The sequence below is a fragment of the Hyaena hyaena genome, unplaced genomic scaffold (assembly GCF_003009895.1).
Source record: "Hyaena hyaena isolate Hyena2069 unplaced genomic scaffold, ASM300989v1 scaffold_103, whole genome shotgun sequence".
NCBI classification, from domain to species: Eukaryota; Metazoa; Chordata; class Mammalia; order Carnivora; family Hyaenidae; genus Hyaena; species Hyaena hyaena.
Genome location: NW_024080735.1, coordinates 1,981,123 through 2,003,141, shown reverse-complemented (window position 1 = coordinate 2,003,141; position 22,019 = coordinate 1,981,123). Strand labels below are relative to the sequence as shown.

General features: G+C 47.1%; 1 protein-coding gene across 1 annotated transcript in view; it reads right to left on the bottom strand.

Annotated features, from left to right (window-relative positions):
• The window catches only part of DNAH14 (dynein axonemal heavy chain 14), a 293,617-nt gene that overhangs the window by 90,999 nt on the left and 180,599 nt on the right, over positions 1-22,019 (bottom strand). The window contains exons 46-56 of the mRNA XM_039235797.1: positions 20,218-20,353; positions 18,610-18,671; positions 17,573-17,760; positions 16,587-16,715; positions 14,853-14,990; positions 13,267-13,434; positions 12,202-12,372; positions 9,389-9,556; positions 8,439-8,531; positions 4,020-4,211; positions 1,611-1,772 (exon numbers count right to left, since the gene is read on the bottom strand). Coding sequence (XP_039091728.1) covers positions 1,611-1,772; positions 4,020-4,211; positions 8,439-8,531; positions 9,389-9,556; positions 12,202-12,372; positions 13,267-13,434; positions 14,853-14,990; positions 16,587-16,715; positions 17,573-17,760; positions 18,610-18,671; positions 20,218-20,353 — 1,607 coding nt within the window. The remainder of the gene's footprint in view (positions 1-1,610; positions 1,773-4,019; positions 4,212-8,438; positions 8,532-9,388; positions 9,557-12,201; positions 12,373-13,266; positions 13,435-14,852; positions 14,991-16,586; positions 16,716-17,572; positions 17,761-18,609; positions 18,672-20,217; positions 20,354-22,019) is intronic.

The following is a 22,019-nucleotide window of genomic DNA, read 5'->3' as shown; positions in this document are numbered from 1 at the left end:
AAATTCATACAACACAGAAATGTTTGCATCAAAACCGAAATGACCTTCCTTTGCTTTACCCATCCCCAAATTCCTAGTTGAGGATGCTGTTCACGGGTTAAAGTATGCCTTCTCCATTACCACTGTAAGATGCTTCAAAGCGTTTTTGAAAGTGTGGTATAAGATACACGGAAGTCATGAACTAATTAATTCTGCCAACTGGGATTCTCGGTTTGCTTTTTCTTTCTGGAGGGCACTATTGTCCACACTCCAGATGAGAACTTCCTTGTTCTTCCTCACCGATCACAGTCTGTATAAACCCATTTCGTAACAAGGTGCTAGAATGCCACCAGGGATCAGAATAACTGCTATCTTTCCTTCTGCCATAGCATTTCCAAATATAACTTGGGGCGCCTGGGGGGCTCGGTCGGTTAAGTGTCTGACTCTTGATTTCAGCTCAGGTCATGATCTCACGGTTTGTGAGTTTGAGCCCCACACTGGGCTCTGTGCTGACAGCTTGGAGCCTGCTTGGGATTCTCTCTGTCTCTGCCCCTCCCCCTCTCACACTTGCTCTCTCTCTCTCTTAAAAAAAATATAACTCAGTGTAAGCATCCATTCATCTGGTGTTCTCCCTCAATCATGGATTCCATTTCTGGAGGGTTGTTATTGTTGTTGTTTTTTGTTTTTTTACATCTTCTCCCTGTGCCGATCACTGAAGGTGGAGGGTGGCCCATTTTTCAGATGGCTCCATTATAGATAGGCACCGGCACTGGAAACAAGTCAGCCTGTGGTCCTTCCCCTCTGGACACCTGGTCTGGGCGATCACATCTCTCCGCTGAGCTGCTGGTCAGTCATCGTGCCTTAAAGACACAGAAAGCTTAGCTGGTTGGTCTGGACTCTGTCTCCCTTCAAACCAGCTCTTTACCGACCCCATTGCTGAGTCCCTTCTGAATATCACCTGCTCTCTCTGGATTGTTCTTTCTGTACCACTTCCAGGGCTATTCAAAGGGATGAAAGAATTCTTATATCTTGCCTTTCCTGGGATCTTACTTCTCTTATTTACAAATTTTTCCATGTTTATTTATTTTGAGAGAGAGCAAGCATGAGCAGGGGAGGGGCAGAGAGAGGGAAAGAGAGAATTCCAAGCAGGCTCTGCACCATCAGTGCAGAGCCCGATGTGGGGCAAGAACTCATGACCTGTGAGATCATGACCTGAGCCAAAACCAAAAGTCAAACACGTAACCGACTGAGCCCCCAGGCACTCCCTCATTCTCTTGTTGTTGACTCTCACGGTTACCATTTTCTTTAGCCACTGATCGCTGGGCAGGCCCAAATCCTTGCTAATCCTGGATCCTGTGCCTGGATGGGCATATCCACACACGTAGCTTTGAAAACTCATTTATCCCATTCTGAGAGGAGGGAAGGGGATGGGGAATGGAGAGGGGGGAGGAGCGAGGGGGGAGGGAAGAGGGAGGAAAGGGGAGGCGGAGGGAGTAGGGAAGGAAAGGGAAGAAAACTCATTTAAAGGCCTAAAACCTATGATCCACCTTGGAAACCATGGACAGAATTATACACACGTCTACTTTTAATTTACCTTGATAATTTGCTGAAGCCAGCCCACCATCGCCTACCTTCTGGAAGAGGGCAAGTAAAGCTTGCCTGTTGTCGACAGAACCAGACTGCTCGGCAAAGGAGCGGAACCTTAGCACGATGGAGCCCAGTTCCTCATCTTCAAACAAGTCCAGGATTTTCTGCGAGTTGAGAATGGCGTTCAAATCTTCCAAAAATGACTCCTTAGGTGAAACAGATATTGAATCAGCAGTAAACTGTTTATGTATTTGTTCTTAACACACCAAACTGAGACAGCAAATGTAGTTAAGGACAACTCAGGTTTATTTATTATTATTTTTTTAAAGCTAAACTTCTCTTAAACCCATCCAATGTTTTTTTTGTTTTGTTTTTTGTTTTTTGTCTGAGCAAAAATAAGTGTCATCCCTCCATTCATTCCTTGGAGCATTAGAGAGACTGTGGTACCGACGGTATGCAAACGCCTGTGTCACTTTGCGTCACTGGGACCAGAGTCAAGGGGGGGCAGTGCAAGCGGCGCAGACACCTGGCTCCAGACAGCTCATGGAGACCTTGACACGCGCACAAGCTGCAAGTTAACACGGCTGCAGGTCCCAGATCCAACGAGAGAGGTGACAGGGACAGTGGGCTGGGACAGACACTCGACCGGAGGAGTTCCTGTTGCAATGTCCGAGCGTTTTCATTTTGGGAATAAACCCAAGCTTTATTTAAAAAACATCACGTCCAGCGTCAGCCTCTCCGCCCGGTGTGGGCGGGGCCATCGGATTTCAGGTCTCTCCCAGGACTCGGCTTAAGAAACACACTGATCATCTCACACTCTAGCTACTCCGTGGTGTCGCTGGCTCGGCCTCTGTTCTGTCCCAGCAAGCAGCCCACGGGGACCCTAACGTGATGCCAGCCGCTCACACAAGCAGCCCGCAGAGTGACGAGCAGGTGCGAGCCCCTGGGAGGTCTCCCCGCAGCCCAGGGTCGCCGAGCAGAGTGCGCCGCTTAGATGGGACCCCCGCGGGGTGCACCAAAACACTGCTCTTTAGGTGTGCGTGGACCCATCTGGCCCTAACTGGGAGCCCCAAGTCACACCCTGCCTTGACCTCTCCGTGTGGCTCCGCAAGGCAGGCGGAATGACTCTTCCAGAACCTATGAGTAAGGTCTCCTTGTCGTCTTCTGCTGAACCGTGGCTCACCATCCTGCACCCTGTGCTCCACCTAACAAATGTTAATTTAACAGGGTCATGACACCATTTTTGGGATTCCCATGGAAAGCAAGAATGTGGCCAGGAGAAACCTGGAAACTGTGGAGACGGGATCCAACGACCTTGAAGTTCTGGGTAAGATACACCATCAGGTCTCAGCTTTGACCTAATAGCGGTTTTCTGAAAAATGATTTCTTAAATTAAACAGTAGGCCCCTGGCATGAGAAACAACATCATCTGAAATCCAGAAGTGTCTGGCAGGAACCTCAAGCTGATGAAGGGGAGAGGGTATTTAGATGGAGGGGCGCCTGGGGGGCTCAGCCATTTGAGGGTTGACTCAGGTCATGATCTCACAGATTATGTGTTCGAGCCCCGCTTTAAGCTCTGTGCTGACAGTGTGGAATCTGCTTGGGATTCTCTCTCTCCCTCTCTCTCTCTGCCCTTCCCCCCTACTCTTTGTCTCAAAACAAACAAACAAACAAACAAAAAAAACCCAAAAAAAACCCCCAAAAAACCCAGACTTAAAAAAATAAATAAATTTTGGAGAGAAGACATATAATTAAAGTGGAAAACTGGATACCATGGAGAATAGCAGATACAACATAGCACTCAGATTTACTCTCAAAATACCCCTTGAAAGAAAAACAAAACTCTAGGGAGAGAGGCCTAGGCTTAGAGAAGAAACATGAGGAAAGTTTGACACTCCATAACTGTGTGAGTCTGGATCGTAGATGATAAATATTGTTGCCTTGACATGTCACCACAGAGAAGGAAATAGAATCTGAGGCAGCTTCCCCAGTTACGTGTGGGCTGCAGAAAGGCATAGTTTATGCCAAGCGACAGATTAAAAAAGTAATTGGGTGATTAGCATTTTTTCTAATCTGTAAACAAAGTATATCCTGCAAAGAAAGTGCTAAACTTGACGGTGAAATTAGCACAGGACGCTGCGGACAAGAGTTGACAGTGAATTCAGACGATAGCGTTTTTTTGTTTTTTTCCCAAAACCCAGACTAGAAAACCAGTTCAGCTACACAAATTACTCAGAATCTGTGAGTTACAATGAAAATTATAAAGACAGAAAATGCTTCTGTTGTTGGCCTGATGCAAAACTACGTGCAGCTCGACTTCACATCCAGAGCCTCACGGGCTGTGACTGGGGACGTGCAGCCGGGGCACAGCCAGACTTTCCTTTCAAATATTAAATGAGTGGGGCCATTTACACAGCCAGCGTTAGCAAGTAAGGAAGATAAAAGGCACTTACCTGCTTTAGGTTTATGTTAGCAACTATCAAAGCGGTGGGGTTCCCCTCTAGTCCTGCTTGAATAAACCCTCTTTTGAGGGCTTCTCTGAACTCTGTGTGGGCGTGACTGTGAGGCGAGAGCACCAGCTTGCACTCCGTCAGGCGGCACGCCAGGGTCGCACAGGTCTTCTTCCCACACCCATCTACGCCAATCTTCGGAAGAAGAACAATCTATCGTGAGATTCTTACATGCGTCCTGGGAATCTTTCAACGTACAGTTTCCTATGTCTGCGAGCCAGAAATTCACACAGTGAAAGTACCTATTTTTATAAACTTTTTGGGAAGTACATGAAATACAGCTAAAGCACTGATTGGAGTTCTCTAAGGTGTTAGCACACATTCAGTATTCACTTCTTTGCTCTTTATAGTTTCTTGAAACATATGAGACACCTTCTCTGGAAAGATAACGCAATCTGGAAAAATGGCATCGACAGGTTGACAAAGTCATCACTATGTTACCGCCAATGTTTGATTTTTCATTTATAAGAATTCAGGAGGTCTTTCCCCATTTATTCTGAGCAGTAAACACTTCAGTGTTCTTTGATAATCATGACAAAGCATTACCTTTATTACCAAAGTATTAACTTTACCGGGGTATAATTTACAGAGGTCACCTGCTTTTATATGTACCATTCAATGATTTTTAGTACAATTAGAGAGTTATACAACCATTACCACAGTCTACTTTTTTTTAAGAAGTTTATTTATTTTGAGAGAGAGTGAGCATGAGCAGGGGAGGGGCAGAGAGAGGAGAGAGAGAGAATCACAAGCAGGCTCCAGGCTCCTAGCTATCAGCACAGAGCCCAATGCAGGAGCTCGAATCTATAAACTGTGAGATCATGACCTGAGCTGAAACCAAGAGTCGTACGCTTAACGGACTGAGCCACCCAGGTGCCCCTACCATGGTCCATTTTTAGGACATTTCTATCCCCAGGAAGGACACCCCAGCCCCGTCTGTACTCAGTCTTCATCCTAATGCCAGTCCCAGACAACTTGTCGCTATAGATTTGCAGTTTGGGGATGTTTCCTATAAACTGAGTCATAAATAGGAAGTGTTTCGCATCACTGAGCAGGATGGTTCTGTGGGCCTTGCATGGAGGAGGGTGTGCTAGCAGTCAGCAGAGACCACGTTCTGTTTATCCATCATCTACTGATAGACACTGGAGTGTTTCCACATCACGGTTGCTCTAATAAGGCTCCCGGGGACGTTTCTGTGCAAGTCGTGGTGAGAACATGTGTCTTACTTTTTCTTGTGTTGATACAGAGGAACGGGCCACTCAGTTAAAGGGCAAATCTGGGTTCACTTTAGAAGAAATGCTCAAACCGTTTTCCCACCAGCAATGTATCTTCCTCCATCTTTTCATTTTCAACCACTCTGTCTCTGCAATTCTTGTTGACAGCGTATGCTTGGAGTTTGTTCTTTTAAAAATCCTTCCTACGATCTCAGTCTTTTTATCAGAACATTTAGTGCATTTACATTTAATGTTATGATTGATAGGATTTGAGTCACATCTGCCATATTGCTGTTTTGTGTCTTTTCCCCTTTTGTTTCTCCTTTAGTGTTAACTAACCTAACACTAAAGAACTAACCTTCTTTTAGTGTTAACTCAATATTTTCTAGAGTTCTAATTCAATTCCTTTGTTTTATATAATGTATTTTTTGAGTTATTTTTTTTCATGATTTATCTAGGAATTTCACTGGATATTTTAATTTCTCAATATACTCCAGATTAATGAGGGCATAATTCCAGTAAGACACAGAAACTTTGCTCCAGTACAGCTCCATTTGTTCCTTCCTCCTTTGTGCTATTTATTATTACAGATACTAAATCTTTATGTTATAAGCTTCACAATAGTTTTGTAAGGATTGTTTTATGCACCGGTCTTTGAAAGCAGTTAAAAGAAACATATAACCATACTGTGTGTGTGGTAGGCAGGATAGTGCCCTTACCGCCTCACCCTCACCCTCAAATATGTCCCTAGAACCTATGAACAGATTACCTTATATGGCAAAAGAGACTCTGCCAATGTGATTAAAATTAAGGACCTTGAAATGGGGAGATGATTTTGGATACTCTGGTGGGGCCAGTCTAAATACGTGAGTCCTTAAGAACAGGCCACCTTTCCAGCTGTGGTCAGACAGAGAGACAGAGGGAGAGGTGTGACAGCTGAAGTGTCGGAATGGTGCATGCTGCTGGCTGTGGAGACAGAGAAAGAAGCCATGAGCCACGGGGGAGCGCAGCCTCTAGAAGCCTGTTTCCTTGCTGTGTTAATTCAGTAACACAATGCAGCTCAACTAGGTAGTGCTTACTTTGAATAAGTCACGTATGATTCATTTTTTACTTTGCGTATTCAACTAGCCTCATTTGAATCAACTAATCTAGATCATAATTGTGTATTTTTTAAAATCTGTTTTAAAATTTTCTTCACTGAGTCATTATATGCCTTCCAGGTGCTTCTCCCTGCTGAAGCCTCAGATTGGGTCAGCCTCCAGTCATATTGCTGGGTTTGTTTTTTTTTTTCTTACGCTAACTGTAGCTTTTTGTTTTTATTTTTAAAATACTAGGGTGCCTGGGTGGCTCAGTCGGTTAAGCGTCCGACTTCTGCTCAGGTCATGATCTCGCGGTTCGTGGGTTCGAGCCCTGCATTGGGTTCTGTGCTGGAAGCTTGGAGCCTGGAGCCTGTTTCGGATTCTGTGTCTCCCTCTCTCTCTGCCCATCCCCTGCTCATGTTCTGTCTCTCTCTGTCTATAAATAAACTATAAAATTTTTTAAAATATTTATTTATCATGAGAGAGCGAGTGAGCATGAGCAGGGGAGAGGGGCAGAGAGAGGGAGAGAGAATCCCAAGCAGGTTCCATACTATCAGCACAGAGGCCAATGTGGGGCTCAATCCCACAACCGTGAGATCACGACCTGAGCTTAAATCAAGAGTCAAGAGTTGGATGCTCAACTGACTGGGCCACCCAAGCGCCCCTGTATTACTGTTTTACACAATTGAACTCTGGTACTAGCTTGACCCGGGCAAAGATCTGTTGATGGAGTTTGACTGGGGAAAGTAGATGCAGGATCAGAGGAAACAGGCACTTGCCAGGCTCTCCCTTGTAGTTTTGATGGGGCCTCTGATACGATGCTTGGGTCACGAGAAGGAGCCAGGCTTCCAGCCAAGTGTTAGGTTTTAAAAACTTGTTCTGGATGCAATCTCAGCAATTTTAGATTTGAGAACTTTTGATAAGCTTGCTTGTTATTAGGAAAGAAAGAGCCACTTTGTGGTAAAAGAAGTGGACAGAGACTGTGAACCATTTGGGAGAATAAAAAATAACGTGTTGATAATGGAAACAGGACAGAGAGAATCAACGCTCTTACAGAGCTTCTGTTCCAGATGTGGAGATGGATAGTAAGTGAGAAATTATGTAAGATGAGATAGCACTCAGCACGAGGGTGCGGAATCAAGGGACAAGTGACAGGGACCTTGGGAGGTGCGGCTGCAGGAGCCCCAGGGAGGCGGGAGCCACTCGGTTGGGGTGGCAGTAGCCGAGATGCGCACAAGAGGCCGACTTGAAATAGACCTCGGAGGTCACATCGCCAGCACGTCCCCATGACCGATGACCGAGTGGGGGTGTGATGGAGATGCCTTAAGAGCAAGGGGTTCTGGGGTTCTGGCTGGAGCAGATCTACGCGGGTGCCGTTTGTGAGATGACAGATGTTAGTAAAAGGAGCGTTTTGGTGGAGAAAGTATTTGCTTTTGTGTTTCTGCTTCAATTCAGTTTTTCAACTTGTAATTCCTTTTAATTAGTCTTGCACATGTCTGTTTACAGAAAGCTCTAGTACTTCTGGGAAAAAATGGTGTGAAGTAAATAGTTAGAAACAACGAAAGTATAAAATAGATGAGCAAGAGGCATAAACGACGGCTTAAATGTTCACGAATGTGATGCATGGGAAGGGGCCGAATATGTTGGATTTCACTGAGCCTTCTGGAAGCTTTCTCTTGTCCAGCTACATGGGGATTGTCCAAACATCCAACCCCCGCTTGTTTTCATCACAAATAGAACTCTGTGCGAAGACTCATGTTTCTAAGTCAATCTTCCAGTTGATGCACGTTTTCAAAGTCAAGGTTCACCTGCAGACTTAGTGCTGAGGACTCGTGACGGATGGTGGCAGCGCCATCGCCTGCCTTCCAAAGCCAAGCATTTTTAGGTGTGGATATGTTTCTCATGCAAACCTTAGAGAGGAATTAGGTCTTGCCGTGGGACTCAGTGGCTGGAAGCTTCCACAAATACAAAGCCGGGTTAAACAGGGCTGCTATAAGCGAGGTAGATTTTGTCAGATCTCAATTTTTACTTTGCAAACGTAAAAATATCTGAGCCATTTAAATCCCTACCAGTAGCATGTGACTCGCCGGCTGCCGGAGGACCCTGGCTGCTCTTGCGATGTGTTCGATGGCTTCCCTGAAGAACACGATGGGGTAAGAAGTCTGGAGGAGGAAAGGGGACACGTAAACTGCTTGGAGGCACAGACAAATCACATGGTCACTGCAGTGGTGCAGGGACCCAGCAGTGAGAGTGAGTGTCCCTGATCCCATCAACTGGGTCACATGGGTGCAAGATTAATGTGTGTGATGAGGCCTGTGCCTACATCAGTGTTCCCATGGGCATGCCGGGCGGGGTATGGGCTCCAGAGAGGAGGTGGGGGTACAGGGTGGAGAGAGAAGGAGGGGGGTACAGGGTGGAGAGAGGAGAAGGGTACAGGCTGGAGAGAGAGGGAGGGGGGGTAAACTACAGCATCTGTGCTCTGTCTCTACTGCCCTGTTCTGGGGCGGAACACAGCGGGAGGGGAGTGGAGGAGGGCTCCCAGGAACTGGGGTCACGGTATTAGTGACTGAGGGCGCCTGTGACGACACCGTTCCGCCCGCGACGGGAGGGGTGCTGCCCCTGATGCGGCCTCGGCTTCTCTCGCATCTCTCAGGCCCACTAGCTCTGCGCACGCAGCGCCCACAGTCCGAGTCAGGCACCCGTCTTACAAGGACCCGCGGACGCGGCGGCCCAGGACAGGCCCGTGGGACGCTGCAGTTCCACGTCCGCCCGGTGGGGGCGCACTCTTCCCCTGCCCCTTCTTATGTGCGCACACACGCACACACATGCGCCCCCATGTGCGCGCGCACACACACGCACAGCCCACACACGCACCCCCAAGCGTGCGCACACACACGCACAGCCCACACACGCACCCCCATGAGCGCGCGCGCACACGCACAGCACACACACGCACATGCACACACGCACAGCGCACATGCGCACAGCACTTCTCCAATTTCACAGGGCGTGTCTGTACCTCCGAGGGTGTTGAAGTCGACCTCATCTGGAACTCACTCAGCACACTGGCGAGTTTGTTATAGTCACTGGTGCTCCGATACATCTTCTTCCTGTGAGGCTTGTTTATATCCAAGAAATCCACAAATACAACTGAGTCGCTCATCAGTTTCTCTTTCGTCCAATTAACCTATTGTAAGATCATAAATGAGTAGTGTGTGTTAATAGCAAAATTCTGCTTGTCAAAGTGAATGCAACACATCTGCTCCGGAGAAGCTCCGGGCACAACAGATCGGGGCGCTTAACCTTCTTGTGCTGCAGACCCTTCAGGCAGTGAGGTGTAGGCGGCTTCTCAGGAAGGCATTTTAAACTCAGAGAGCGAATCGCTTCTCAGCCTTTTGGCTAAGATCAAGGGTAAACGCAGAGAGCGACACACGGGCTGCAAAGGAGACCACACGTACGACGCAGACCTCCTTCTAAGGACCCCCAAAGGCTACGGCCCTAAGAGCCCCTGCTGTGGAAACAGCAACTTGAAGTCTCGGCAACAATGAAGAACAGTCTTCCCTTGTTCGCGCGTTAGGCACCAGCGCGCAGCTGGGGGCAGGGAGACAGCTCGGCCGCACGACTGCGGCGGTGGTTCCACAAACGCACGCCCGTGACGACGCTCCCCCGACAAATGCCCGCTCGCCGCCTCCACACGCGCGACTCGACACTGGCGATTCCAGGCAGAGCCTCTGGTCTGGTTGAAGACTTGGACACGCTTGCCCTCCCGCTCTCCTGGGCAAACTCCTGTCTGTCTGTCACAGCAAGGTCGCGGGCTACCTCCCCTCTGAAATCTGACCCCGTCCCGCTCCCTGAAAACTAGGGGGGGGGATTACATCTTTGGTAATTTTGGAAAATGACATCATCATATGCTGTGATAGGAAGAGTAGAGCCAAGGGGCGCTAAAACCCGGAAAGGGAGTGGTGGTTGCCAGAAAAGTCCCCCGAAAGAGGAAGCGTGAGGTGTGGGGTGGCCAGAGCTGGGGGGGGGTGGGCACCGAGGGGAGGCAGAGACAGGAGACCCCGTGCTACATTCTGGCCACCACGCGGGCTGAGGTGCCGAGGGTTCGGGGGCGCGTGCGGGCTTGGATGTGAACGCCGGGCCAAGGGTCTGGGTGGCGCAGGGCCACAGCGGACGCACACCCGTCTTGCCAGTGGTTCTGCGGGTTGACTGGGAAGCACCCCGGGGAGCACGGGACAGATCCCGACGGCGAACCACGGGCTGGCTTTGGAGTTCACGTTCCTTCTGCCAAACCTCCTGTTCTTATGTGGAGCGTGGATGTACGGTCTTTCCCGTAGTGCGACAGCTTGCGTTTACTGAGCACTTACTGCACGTCAGGAGCTGTTCTAAACACTTTACGCAAATTGGTGCAGTTAATTCTCACCGCAGCCTCCGAGGTGGGGGCGCTGGCGACCCCTCAGGAGGCCACGAAGGAGAACCGGAGGCGGGCCACGCCCCAGGAGACTGCATAAGAGTGGAGGCCGAGCGGAGTACCCCTGGGTACTTAGAGGAAAGATTATTTATTCGATGTTAAAAAAAAAAAAAAGATTGGAGGGCGGAGTGAGGTGCTTTAACAAGAAGACATCAAGAGGGATCTGGACTGAGGAGCAGAGAACTTGGATTGGAAGAAAATAAGGATGAGACTGTCTAGAAAATCATTTAAAAAAGATTTTTTAAAAACCTTTTTGAGAGACAGAGCATGAGCTGGGAAGGTGCAGAGAGAGAGGGAGACACAGAATCCGAAGCAGGCTCCGGGCTCTGGGCTGTCAGCACAGAGCCTGATGTGGGGCTGGAACCCATGAACCATAAGATCATGACCTGGGCCCAAGTTGGATGCTCAATGGACTGAGACTCCCAGGTGCCCCTAGAAAATGTTTTCGAAAGCTTTCTGAATTTGTGACTTGTGTGCAAAGTACGTATGTTCACGAACACAGATGGACATATATGTGGACATTTGTATTCCGAGTTTACATGCACATGTGTATCTCTATGGATAAGCGTTGTGTTCCAAAATTCTGTTTTTACTGTTGCAAATGTAGTAGTACCTTTGAATTTGTTATGTTTCTGGGGCTCCTAAGAATGGGCCGAGAGGAAGTGGCACCGCCAAAGGAGAGAGGAAAGAACAGAGGAGTCACCTCCAGAAACGGATTCCAAAGAGTCTCCTGAATTCTCCGGAGAGGAGCCTGGCCCTGGGCTCACCCCTCTGCTGGCTGACAACCCTCGAGGGCCAGTCCATGGCACTGCCTCCCTTCCTCCGGGACGGGGACCACAGGGTCCCTGGGAGAGCCAAGTTCCAGAAGGTGCAGGTACTGAGAGGGCACACGTCTGCCCGGCTGGAGAGGAACAGCAGCCTCAGAGCTCGCAGAGGCCACGCACACAAGCGGAGGCCTCCAGGCCCGGTCATTTCCATCATAGCAAATCTAGACTTACTTAGACATTATCAAGTGAAAAATGGGATTGTTAATAAAGTTCCTTTCGTTACTAGCATAGAAATGTCTGGGGGGAGGGCGGCTGGGGGGCTCAGTCGGTTGAGCGTCTGTCTGACTCCTGATTGTGGCCCAGGTCATGATCTCGTGGTTCGTGGAATCGAGCCCCATGTTGGGCTCTGAGCTGAGCACAGAGCCCATCTGGGATGCTCTCTCTCCCTCTGCCCCTCTCCTCTGCTTGTGCTCGCACTCTCTACAATAATTTAAAAAGTAAAAAAAATTAAAGAAATAGAAAGGTCTGAGGAGTTTTAGAAAACAGTACTTTTGCCCAAGATACCATTTGAAATACTTTTCAAAATATGTTTACCTGAAAATAGTTCTCAAGTTCCTCTGAAAGAAACTGATAGAAAAGCCCCTTCTCAGGATAGTCGATCAGGCGATCATGGAACACTCGAGTGGCTTCATGAACAAAGAACAGGGCCAGCGTCTCTCTGGAGTTGACAGCAGCCTTCTCAGCTTGCAGCAAGCCTAGAAGAAGCTGTTAGAGACCGGACGTGAGACTTCCTGTATAACACGAGAAGGTAGTATGTGAAGTAAAGGCCTAAGTTTTGCAGGTTTATAATTCCATAAAAATAGAAGCCATTATTCAAGGTAAGTATAGTCCCTTTCTATAAGCGACAAATGTAAGTTTGAGGAGATGGGCAGGTTACAAGTCAGGTGGAGATGGCACGGCATCCCCTCTGGAGGGACAGGGTCTGAGGACCTCTCGGCGGGCCCTGCGGATGCCTCACCAGCACGGGAAGCCCTGAGTCTGGACTTTGGGCTGACCCGGAGGCACGGTGGGGGCGGTGATGACAGAGACGTGTTTCTCCCTCCTGGCACGTCCTCAGATTGTGAATTGGGATTCTAACGGGATCTGCACTCTCTTGGACTACGGCCACGGCAAGGAGAGAAAGATCAAATTCAAAATAGTTTTTCTTCAGATTTTCATTAGGAACATTATTCGATCGAGGCTAATGACCGAGTCAGCACCGCTGGCAACGGTTCCTGCCATAAAGAGCAAGGCTGGTGGGGATTCAAGCACATTTATGAAATGTGTATAGATTCCCATTTTTCAAGAGCTGCAGTAACATCTCAGAAAGAGAGCAAACCCCAAGTCTGTGCCTTCCCTGCTGAGAATCTTAAAACTCTAGCGGTCTTAGCGGCATCATTGCCAAATTCTCTGCGTGGACTTACTGTAATGGTTCTTTTTAAAGTGGCTCCTGGGAGAAGCGGCTAATAAATAGCAAAACGAATCAATTTTATTTCTCTTTTCCCCCTTCTAATAATTGCACGTTGATGGCAGAGAAATGGAGAAAGAATCGAGTTAGTAAAAGTACCTCTGCTCACCGTAAAATGTACCATGAAGCCAGAGGGTAGATTGAAAACACACCTTAAACATGTCTCGAAGGTTAAACATGTAGTGGCATTTGGCGGGAGTCGGCAGCATGTTCTGGCATACTTGGCGGTACATGGCCAGCGAGCAAGATGCTATTTGATCCTGACATCTCTGGACGTCAATGGGGAAGTTATTGATGGAGAAATACATTCCCAAATGGGTCTGGAGGAAGAAATGGTAGTTAGGCCCCTATTTTAAGCACGATCCTGCCTGTACCCCTCTAGAAAGGAGAGGCGTGTGCTCTCATGGAGGATTAATGGCATTTAGCCCATTAGCATAAAGAGTCCACTTGAAGCAGATGGCAAACACTGTGGGTGCCACAACTGGGGAAAATTCCGGCTGGTCTGAGTCTGGTGAATGATTGAGATGCATGGGCTGCGTGCTCTCTGGGGAGGATTTGTGCCTCACTGTGTGCCCCGCCAGGTGCCCTGCGCTTCTTCCACCTCTCTCTCCTGAGCAGAGGCCATGAAACAAAACAGAAAGTGATAAAACTGTTCCCTCAGTTTCAGCTGATGTACACACATACACACACGTACACACATGTTCTTCTACATCAGGATTTCTTTTTAGATGTGAGTCACTGCGCAGAATTACCAAGTGCTTTTTGAAAAATGGATTTAAAAATTAGTATTTAAATTTTATATTATAAAGAAGAAAAATAATTAGTTTTGAAGAAATTAGTAATCTTGCAGATTTTTCTTTGAAAAAATTTTAGTGTTTATTTATTTTTGAGAGAGAGACAGAGACAGAACATGAGCAGGAGAGGGGCAAAGAGAGAAGGAGACAGAATCCGAAGCAGGCTCCAGGCTCTGAGATGTCAGCACAGAGCCCAACACGGGGCTCAAACTCACAAAATGGGAAATCATGATCTGAGCCAAAGTCGGATGCTCAACCGACTGAGCCACTCAGGCGCCCGGTAGATTTATTTTTCTAATCAAACTAATTTCAAGTTGAGCCATTTTTCTAATAAGGCAGTTCAGATTTTTTCTCTCAGTTTTTATTCTATGAAGAAACAAAAAGAACAAATCAATTTGGCACAAATCCAGGTGGCTGGTGAATGACTGCAGCTTCCTGAGCTCCGCCCCACAGACACCGGGTCAGAGCCCTGTGAGGACGGGGTCCGAGGGTCTCTACTGCACAAGTGCATTAAATGTGCACCACAAGTGTTTCTCAGGGCACCTGGAGGGCTTGATTTCAGCTCCAGTCATGATCTCAATGTTCACAGGACTGAACCCCGTGTCGGGCTCTGTGCTGACAGTGGGGAGCCTCCTTGGGATTCTCTCTTCCTCTCTCTCTCTGCCCCTCCCCTGCTCATGCTCTCTCTCTCTCAAAATAAATAAACTCAAAAATAGTTTTAAAAGTGTGCACCACATGTATTTCTTATGCACACTAACATATGTTTTTGCTATTTAGAGACAAATTACAACCACAGGCCAGAAAATTTGAGGGTGGAGGGGGCAATTAAGACCCATCCCCTTAAGGGAATTTTCATTCAATATCAGTGGTTTTAAGTCTCACGTTTTCTCTCACGCCGTGGAACTAAAATTCTTTTTCAGTAGAAAATGAGGCGGGCGGGTTACCTGGAAAATGGTACGTAAGGCGCTCTGTGGCGGCTGCGGCAGCACCAGGACGGAGAAGTGTTTGAGGAGACGCGGGCTGATGTGCCTCCTCGCTGCCAGAGGGACACAGGCTGCCACCAGAGAAAGATCTTGAATGTTCTGCGGGCAGAGGGGAGAGGACAAGTACGCGCGCCTGCAGAAAGTGAAATACCGTTTCCCAGCCCCCAACGAACAGAAGATTTACATTTGTTTAGACAGAAAAAAATCCTTTACTGCGAAAACACAAACTGTGATGGTAACAGAATTCAATGTTCTTAGAAGTAACCAAAATCCTAAACTGCAATTTCAAGACCTGTTACTTCTAGGAGGCCTCCTTAAGGTCATCAAGAAATAGCATAACCTTTAAAAAGCAATGACTGGAAAATAAGCAACATGTTATTGAGGCTAGTGGAGAGGAGCTGGTGATGAGCAGGGAGCCGGAGAAACATGGCAGTGTCTCCGAAAAAGACGATGTCTCCAAGGTGGGCTTGGGGACCGTCTCCTCGGCCACAGCCCGTGGATGCACTGTCACATCACAACATCCCAGGCCTGCAGAGCTGGGCTGCACCCTACGGGTGTCTCGTCTACACACAAGGGGCTGTTTCAAACAGATTTGTTTCCACCCCGGGTCCTGGCCCAGCCACAAGAACCCCGCAAAAGCCTGGTTTCACATTCTTCTCAGTTCCAGAACTTCTCTGGGCTGGCTTCCCGACCATTTCTCGCTCTCCCTTTTGTCCCCGTTTCCCAGATTCTCCGTGGGCTGTGTCTGTCTGGGTTTTATCCTCCACCGTGGGTTGATGGGTGGCTCAGGCCCGTCTGCTGTCACTCACCAGCCAGGGCGCCATCCAGGACCCAGGGCCCAAGTTCGTCCGAGACATGAAGCCATGTCTTCTACAAAGTCTGTTCTGGAGCACAGGGCTCATGACTTCCAGAGAAGAAACTGAATCAGGCACGTGTGTTTACTTTTTTAAAAACTTAAGCCATTCTGATCTGGTTTCGTGTAACAAAAATAATCACACAGGAACAGCGCCCTGGACATTTGTTGAACTTTGCAATACACTGAAGATCCCTGATCTGTGTTCTTCAAAATAAAGATGAAGACGGGTGCCTGGGGGCTCAGTCGGCTGAGCGTCCAACTTCGGCTCAGGTCATGATCTCTCAGTTCGTGGGTTCCAGCCCTGCGTCCACAGCTCAGAGCCTAGAGCCTGCTTCGGATTCTGTCTCCCTCTCTCTCTGCCCCTCCCCTGCTTGCACTCTGTCTCTTTCTCTCTCAAAAATAAAACAGTAAAAAAATTTATAAAAAAAAAAAAAGAGAGATGACAAGCAGTTTTGGGTAGAGAGTAAGGATGTATTTGTCAGGCATATCTTCATGAGCTTTTCTCATGTGCGTTAACTGCTGATGCACTGAAAAGTCTGGTTAACTACTGATGTGATTAATAACAGTGAGCACTTATATATACCCAGAAATCAAACCTATGGGACACTTGTAATTACCAGTATTTAATCCCACCACAAGGATTTCCATGAACCCATGGACTTTTGCCAAGTTGCAAAGATGCAACTGGTTAAATTAGGGTTAAATTAGGGTTTCAGACTTGTTCTATATGGCCATCTGACCAGATTTTCGAAATTTCTGAATTCACTTAGCACTGTTGTGAATATTTAGTTACTGTTGACAACAGCAGTTAATGTGAGCAAATTGTAGGGACACCATACCTTCCACGTGATCGTCTTGGTGTCATAAAGTCCTCCCAAATCCAGCAACTGTCTGATCAACTCCAGGGGTGGCTGGACCCCATACGTGTCCGGTTCAGGCACGTTCAGGTCATCAATGAATATTACAATCTTGAGGAAGACAAAGGGTTTAGAACATAGGAGCTAGTATGGCCTTTCTTTAAATTACCAAGTACGAACAGTAATTAATGCTGCGGCCTGAGAACAAAGTCGTGTGTCACGACCGCCCTGTCTTACTAATGAAAAGCAGCAGCCTGAATTCCACTGTGAAGATGGGATTTTAGAAAACAGCACGTTTTCAGAAGAGCAGAAACTACTCCACAAGGTCCTTCTCTTGGTACCTTTCCCTGAGGCTGGTGTTCAGAGTAAGACAACAGGCCCTGAATGCCGTCACTCAATGGTGATTCCATGTCACCAAACTCAGACCTAGCTACAGTTGTCTGCTCTTACACCAGGCCCTCAGCATGTGAGTCCTCTGCCCGGTGGACCGTACCGCCCTGGAGGACAGGGAGACCACCGCCACCAACTGCTGCTGGCCTGGAGTAACGTCCTTGCGCCCGCGCCCTCCTGCCTGTGAAAGTCGTTCATTTTGTGCAGCTCCTTGGAGCTCCTTCCTGTCTGTTAGGTGTATACCTCCCAGATTCACAAGTAACTGAGTAAAGCCAATAAATGTTAAAAATGAGTTCGAGCCCTGCATCGGGCTCTGTGCTGACAGCTCAGAGCCTGGAGCCTGCTTCGGATTCTGTGTCTCCCTCTCTGCCCCTCCCCCAGCTTGTGCTCTGTCTCCCTCAAATATAAATAAACGTTAAGAAAAATTAAAACAAAAACTCAAAGCCTCCATTATAAACTGCATTTTCTAGTAATGTATATGTTACAATGATCTTTTTCTGATTATTACTATTAATTAAACTGAGTCACATGACAATGTGAGCTGTGTGGAGTGGGTCAGCAGGCGTGGGGGGCTTTACCTGGTTGCTCTTTGGCGCCCCGAGACTGTCTTTCGTCCTTCTGACTAACTTCTTAAGGATCATCTCCTTGGCCTTGGTGGCAGTCATACTGATGCTAAAATTTATCGTTGAGACGATAATTCCTTTATTATTTTTTTTCAATGAGCTTTCATCAGCTTCAGCTTCTGGCTTTCTAATAGTCTTCCCATCTGTTATGCCAAATAGGGAAAGAAACACAAATTTAGAGTATTTTAAGAATATTCGTGACTTATTTTAAGGTGTTAGGAAATATAACAATGGCATAATTTTACTATATTGTTGTCCTTTTCAAGACATTGCTCTGAGGCAGTTCAGTGAGAGAAGGTTCCAGCGACTCCCTGACTTGTATGGGGCACATGGCGTCTCCATGCAGCCATGTGCAATGGGACGAGAGCCACAAACTCTACATTTCTGCACAATCGACATGGGTAACTTTCTACAATTTAAAAATATTCAGGTCTGCAGGACGGTGTGCATCTACTGAAAGGCAGTGCACGTGAGAGGTGTAAAAGCAGGCGTGTCCCCCAAGGCATCGGATTCAGGACCCATTCGTCCCCGAGTGAAGCTGGTCCACTGCAGTCACCGGGATGGTGCGACAGGAATTCAGCAGCCAGGCCCCCCTTCCCGTGGCTCCCGTCGCGGCCGGCTCCTCCTCTTCGGAAGTGGGGAGCTGCTCCCAGACCCCTCGGTCAGGGCTCCCTGGGACGAGGTTCTGGAAGCTCATCCACAATTTTAATTTCTCCACAAGCAGGAGAGGACAGAGCAGCCCGCCGCCGCCTCCGGGGACTTGGAGAGCTGGACCAAGCCTGGGAGGCCAGAGTCCCACCTTCCGGCGAGCTCTCCCACAGCTATTCCAGCTTGGGGCTGGGGCCTGGCGGTTTGACAGGGCAGTGAATGCTTCCCAGGACCATCGGCTTGAAACCCTCAGTGGCAATGCGGGTCCGTGAGTCCTGACACGCGCGCCAGGATCTGCGGAGCCGAGACGGGGGCGGTTTTCACACGAGGTAGTTGATACGCACCTAGCCTTGTGGTCGTTCTCTGTTGAGCTTCAGAGAGCAAGATGCTGATGTTCTGCTTCAGGCTATGGGAAGAGAAGTTTTGACAGATTCAAAATTTGCTCGTTTGCCAGAGTAGCCGGCTACACAAAATGTCATCAAAGTGTCAGTGTGGTTGAGTTTCTCTCTCTCCCCTACAAGGAAACATTTTTTTCCTATTTGCGCTTTTACAGGTAACACTGTGTCGCCATTGTCAGCATTAAAACCGATTCCCAAAGTTAACAACACAGGCTTGCTCTAGAACACAAACAGGACAGGGGCACCTGGGGGGCTCAGGTCATGATCTCATGGTTTGTGGGTTCGAGTCCCACACTGGGCTCTGTGCTAACAGCCCAGAGCCTGGAGGTTCTTCAGATTCTGTGTCTCCCTCTCTCTCTCTCTGCCCAAACTCCACTTGTGATCTCTCTCTCAGAACTAAATAAACATTAAAAAAAATTTTTTTTTAAATAAACCGGACAAATTCCTAGGATGTCAGGCTACTGGTATGTCCAATGGGTAGCAAACCATTAACTCACTTGTCCCTTTATAAAATGAAAGCCCCATTCACCTCTAGTTTGGTTTTGGCTTCATGTATTTCTTTTTAATATTGCTTTATTAAAAGCCACTTCAGTTTAAATAGTAAACATAGAGTGAGATTTATTTTTTAAAGTCCACAATTTATAACAATTCAGATAAGGAACGATTCCTATGGTATTAAATGTTTTTCTGATTTTTTACAGTCTCATTTAACAGCAGTGGGATTCTGTTCCAAAATCGTCTGTGTGACATCAGGTGACAGTGGCCCAGACCAAGAGTGGCGTTGGGCAGAGATAGGTGCGGGAATTCACGATGTCTCGGGCAGATAGGGCAGCCTTGACACGTGCGGATGGAAAGTGGGAGCGCGGCTTGGGGGGAACAGAGAGGCCGGCAGGTAGCCGGGCTTCCCCCTAGGGGACCACCTACAGGGAGGGCAGGTGTCTCCTCCATGCCTCTGCCTGGCCCTGGGCCGGGGGTCGGGCTGAGCCTCACGAGGGACACGGGTGTCCGACGTTCACAGAAGGCCTGACATGGTGCCACCTGCTTATTCCGTCCAAACAACAGTGCGTCTCTCTAACATTTTAATTAACTTTAAAAATTTGCATTTTATTTGTACAATTTAGAATTGTTTCGTTCCTTCTTTTTTAAATCAGGAAGAGACATAGAGAATGACAAAGTCCTTTGTAAAGGATACCTTTGTATTGGGTGAGAAGAAAATGTATTTCTAGTGCAAGAAAACCCATTATGTGCAACACTTCACTTGTATGTATTAGGTGCATTTTTTCCAGGATGGAAAACGGTTCATACCTGCACTTTGTTATGTAAAAACAGTTACGATTTTAAATTTAAATTATTTAAAATAAATGTAAAAAATTCTCATTTAAAGGAATTAATCTAGGAGTTAATACTTTGGAAAGGTAAAGATTTTCTTCTTAACTCTTAGTAATTCTGCATTTTTACATAACAAGTTTGGTTTTTAAAACAAGGCACACTTATATATTAGAGCAAACTACTTTTTTTTTTACCAGACAAATCAAATTTAGAGTTTAAACATACAACCTTGATTTTTTAATTTCGTTATACAACAGGACTTCTCCTAAAATTGACCCATATTTCACACCAAATGCTCCAGGACCCTCCAACTTTTCAAGCATTTGATTGATGGTAGTGGTTTTCCCAACGCCAGAGTCTCCTAGGGGAAAAACAAGACATTCGGTTAGATTTATGGCCCAGAAAATGAATAGATGCTCACATATGAAGATGAGCCAATGACATTTTACTTGAAAATTGCATGGAAAAAATGGATTCTTTTCTTCCATTTTTAAAAAATGTGGTTAAGACTGGAAAAACCAGGGAGTAAATAAGAAATCCACTCTAATTACTTACATCTCTTATAAAAGGGCAGATTAGGAAGTAGTGGTTATTTTTTTAAAAATATTTTTAATGTTTATTTTTGAGAGAGATAAAGAGAGTTGGAGTAGGGGAGGGGCAGAGAGAGAGGGAAACACAGAATATGAAGCAGGCTCCAGACTCCGAGCTGTCAGCACAGAGCCTGACATGGGGCTCGAACTCACGAATTGTGAGATCATGACCTGAGCTGAAGTCTGACCCCTAACTGACTGAGGCGCCCCAGGAGTTAGCCATTATTTTTAATCAAATGTTTGTCTGCACCTATCACAAATCTTTTTGCTTCTCGAAGAGCAGAGCTACTCCATGAAATGAATTTCCCTGAAAATTTTTGAAACACAATCTGGGGGAGAGAGGTGAGGATGAACCATCACAAGAGAACAGGGAGTCGTGATTTTCCAGTTCACCAAATATTAAGTGAGAGTTAAGAATTTTCTTCAATAAACTATTTGTAAAACAAACAAACAAACAAGAATTTTCTTAGATCGGGGGTGCCTGGGTGGCTTAGTCGGTTAAGCGTCCAACTTTCGCTTAGGTCATGATCTCGCGGTTTGTGGGTTCGAGCCCCGCGTCGGGCTCTGTGCTGACTGCCAGCTCAGAGCCTGGAGCCTATTTCAGAGTCTGTATCTCCCTCTCTCTCTGACCCTCCCCTGCTCACGCTGTCTCTCTCTCTCCTAGAAATAAAAAAAAAAAAAAAAAAGAAAGAAAAAAAGAATTTTCTTAGGCCGAACTGGAAGCGAGGTGTGGATTATCCGAGAGTTCTGATTTCATTTTGCCTTAGTGTTGTCAGCGGGGGCCTCGGAGTGTAGTCCTGTTGCCTCTGGGGACCCACAGCCCGGGAGCCCAAAATGGTAAGAAAAGGGTAAATAACTGTTAAGAAAGAAGTGGGGTGGTGTCGAATTATTTGTTAATGTTAAAAGACTGAAAGATTTTAACATCGGGTTGAGGAATTATACGTGTAAGTTGTTGTTGTTTTAATTAGGCAGTTTCTTTTAATTTTTTCCTTGGATGTAAACCAATCAACATTCCTACCATCAGGCACCCTCTCGGGCCATCAGCTCACAGGCTGTGGAGGCCATGCATGTATGAATCCTGCAGTCTACTTCTGGAATTCATCTGGGAAGGAAGGAAAACATGGAGAGACTGATAATGTCCTCTGTGGGCAAACGTGCGGGGAAATGGGCCTTCACTGTTAGTAACAACATTTATTGATATGTAGTGTTTAAAGTTTTTCAGGGCATATTCCCGCCCCCCACCCCCCTAGTTTTAATGTAAAATATTTAGAGTAAATAATGACTAAGCCTCTTCCTAACCCTGAAATTCTCCTGGTTTTTTAAAGTTTATTTACTTATTTTTGAGAGACAGCGCATGAGAGGGAGACACAGAATCCAAAGCAGGCTCCAGGCTCCCAGCTGTCAGCACAGAGCCCGACGTGGGGCTCGAACTCATGA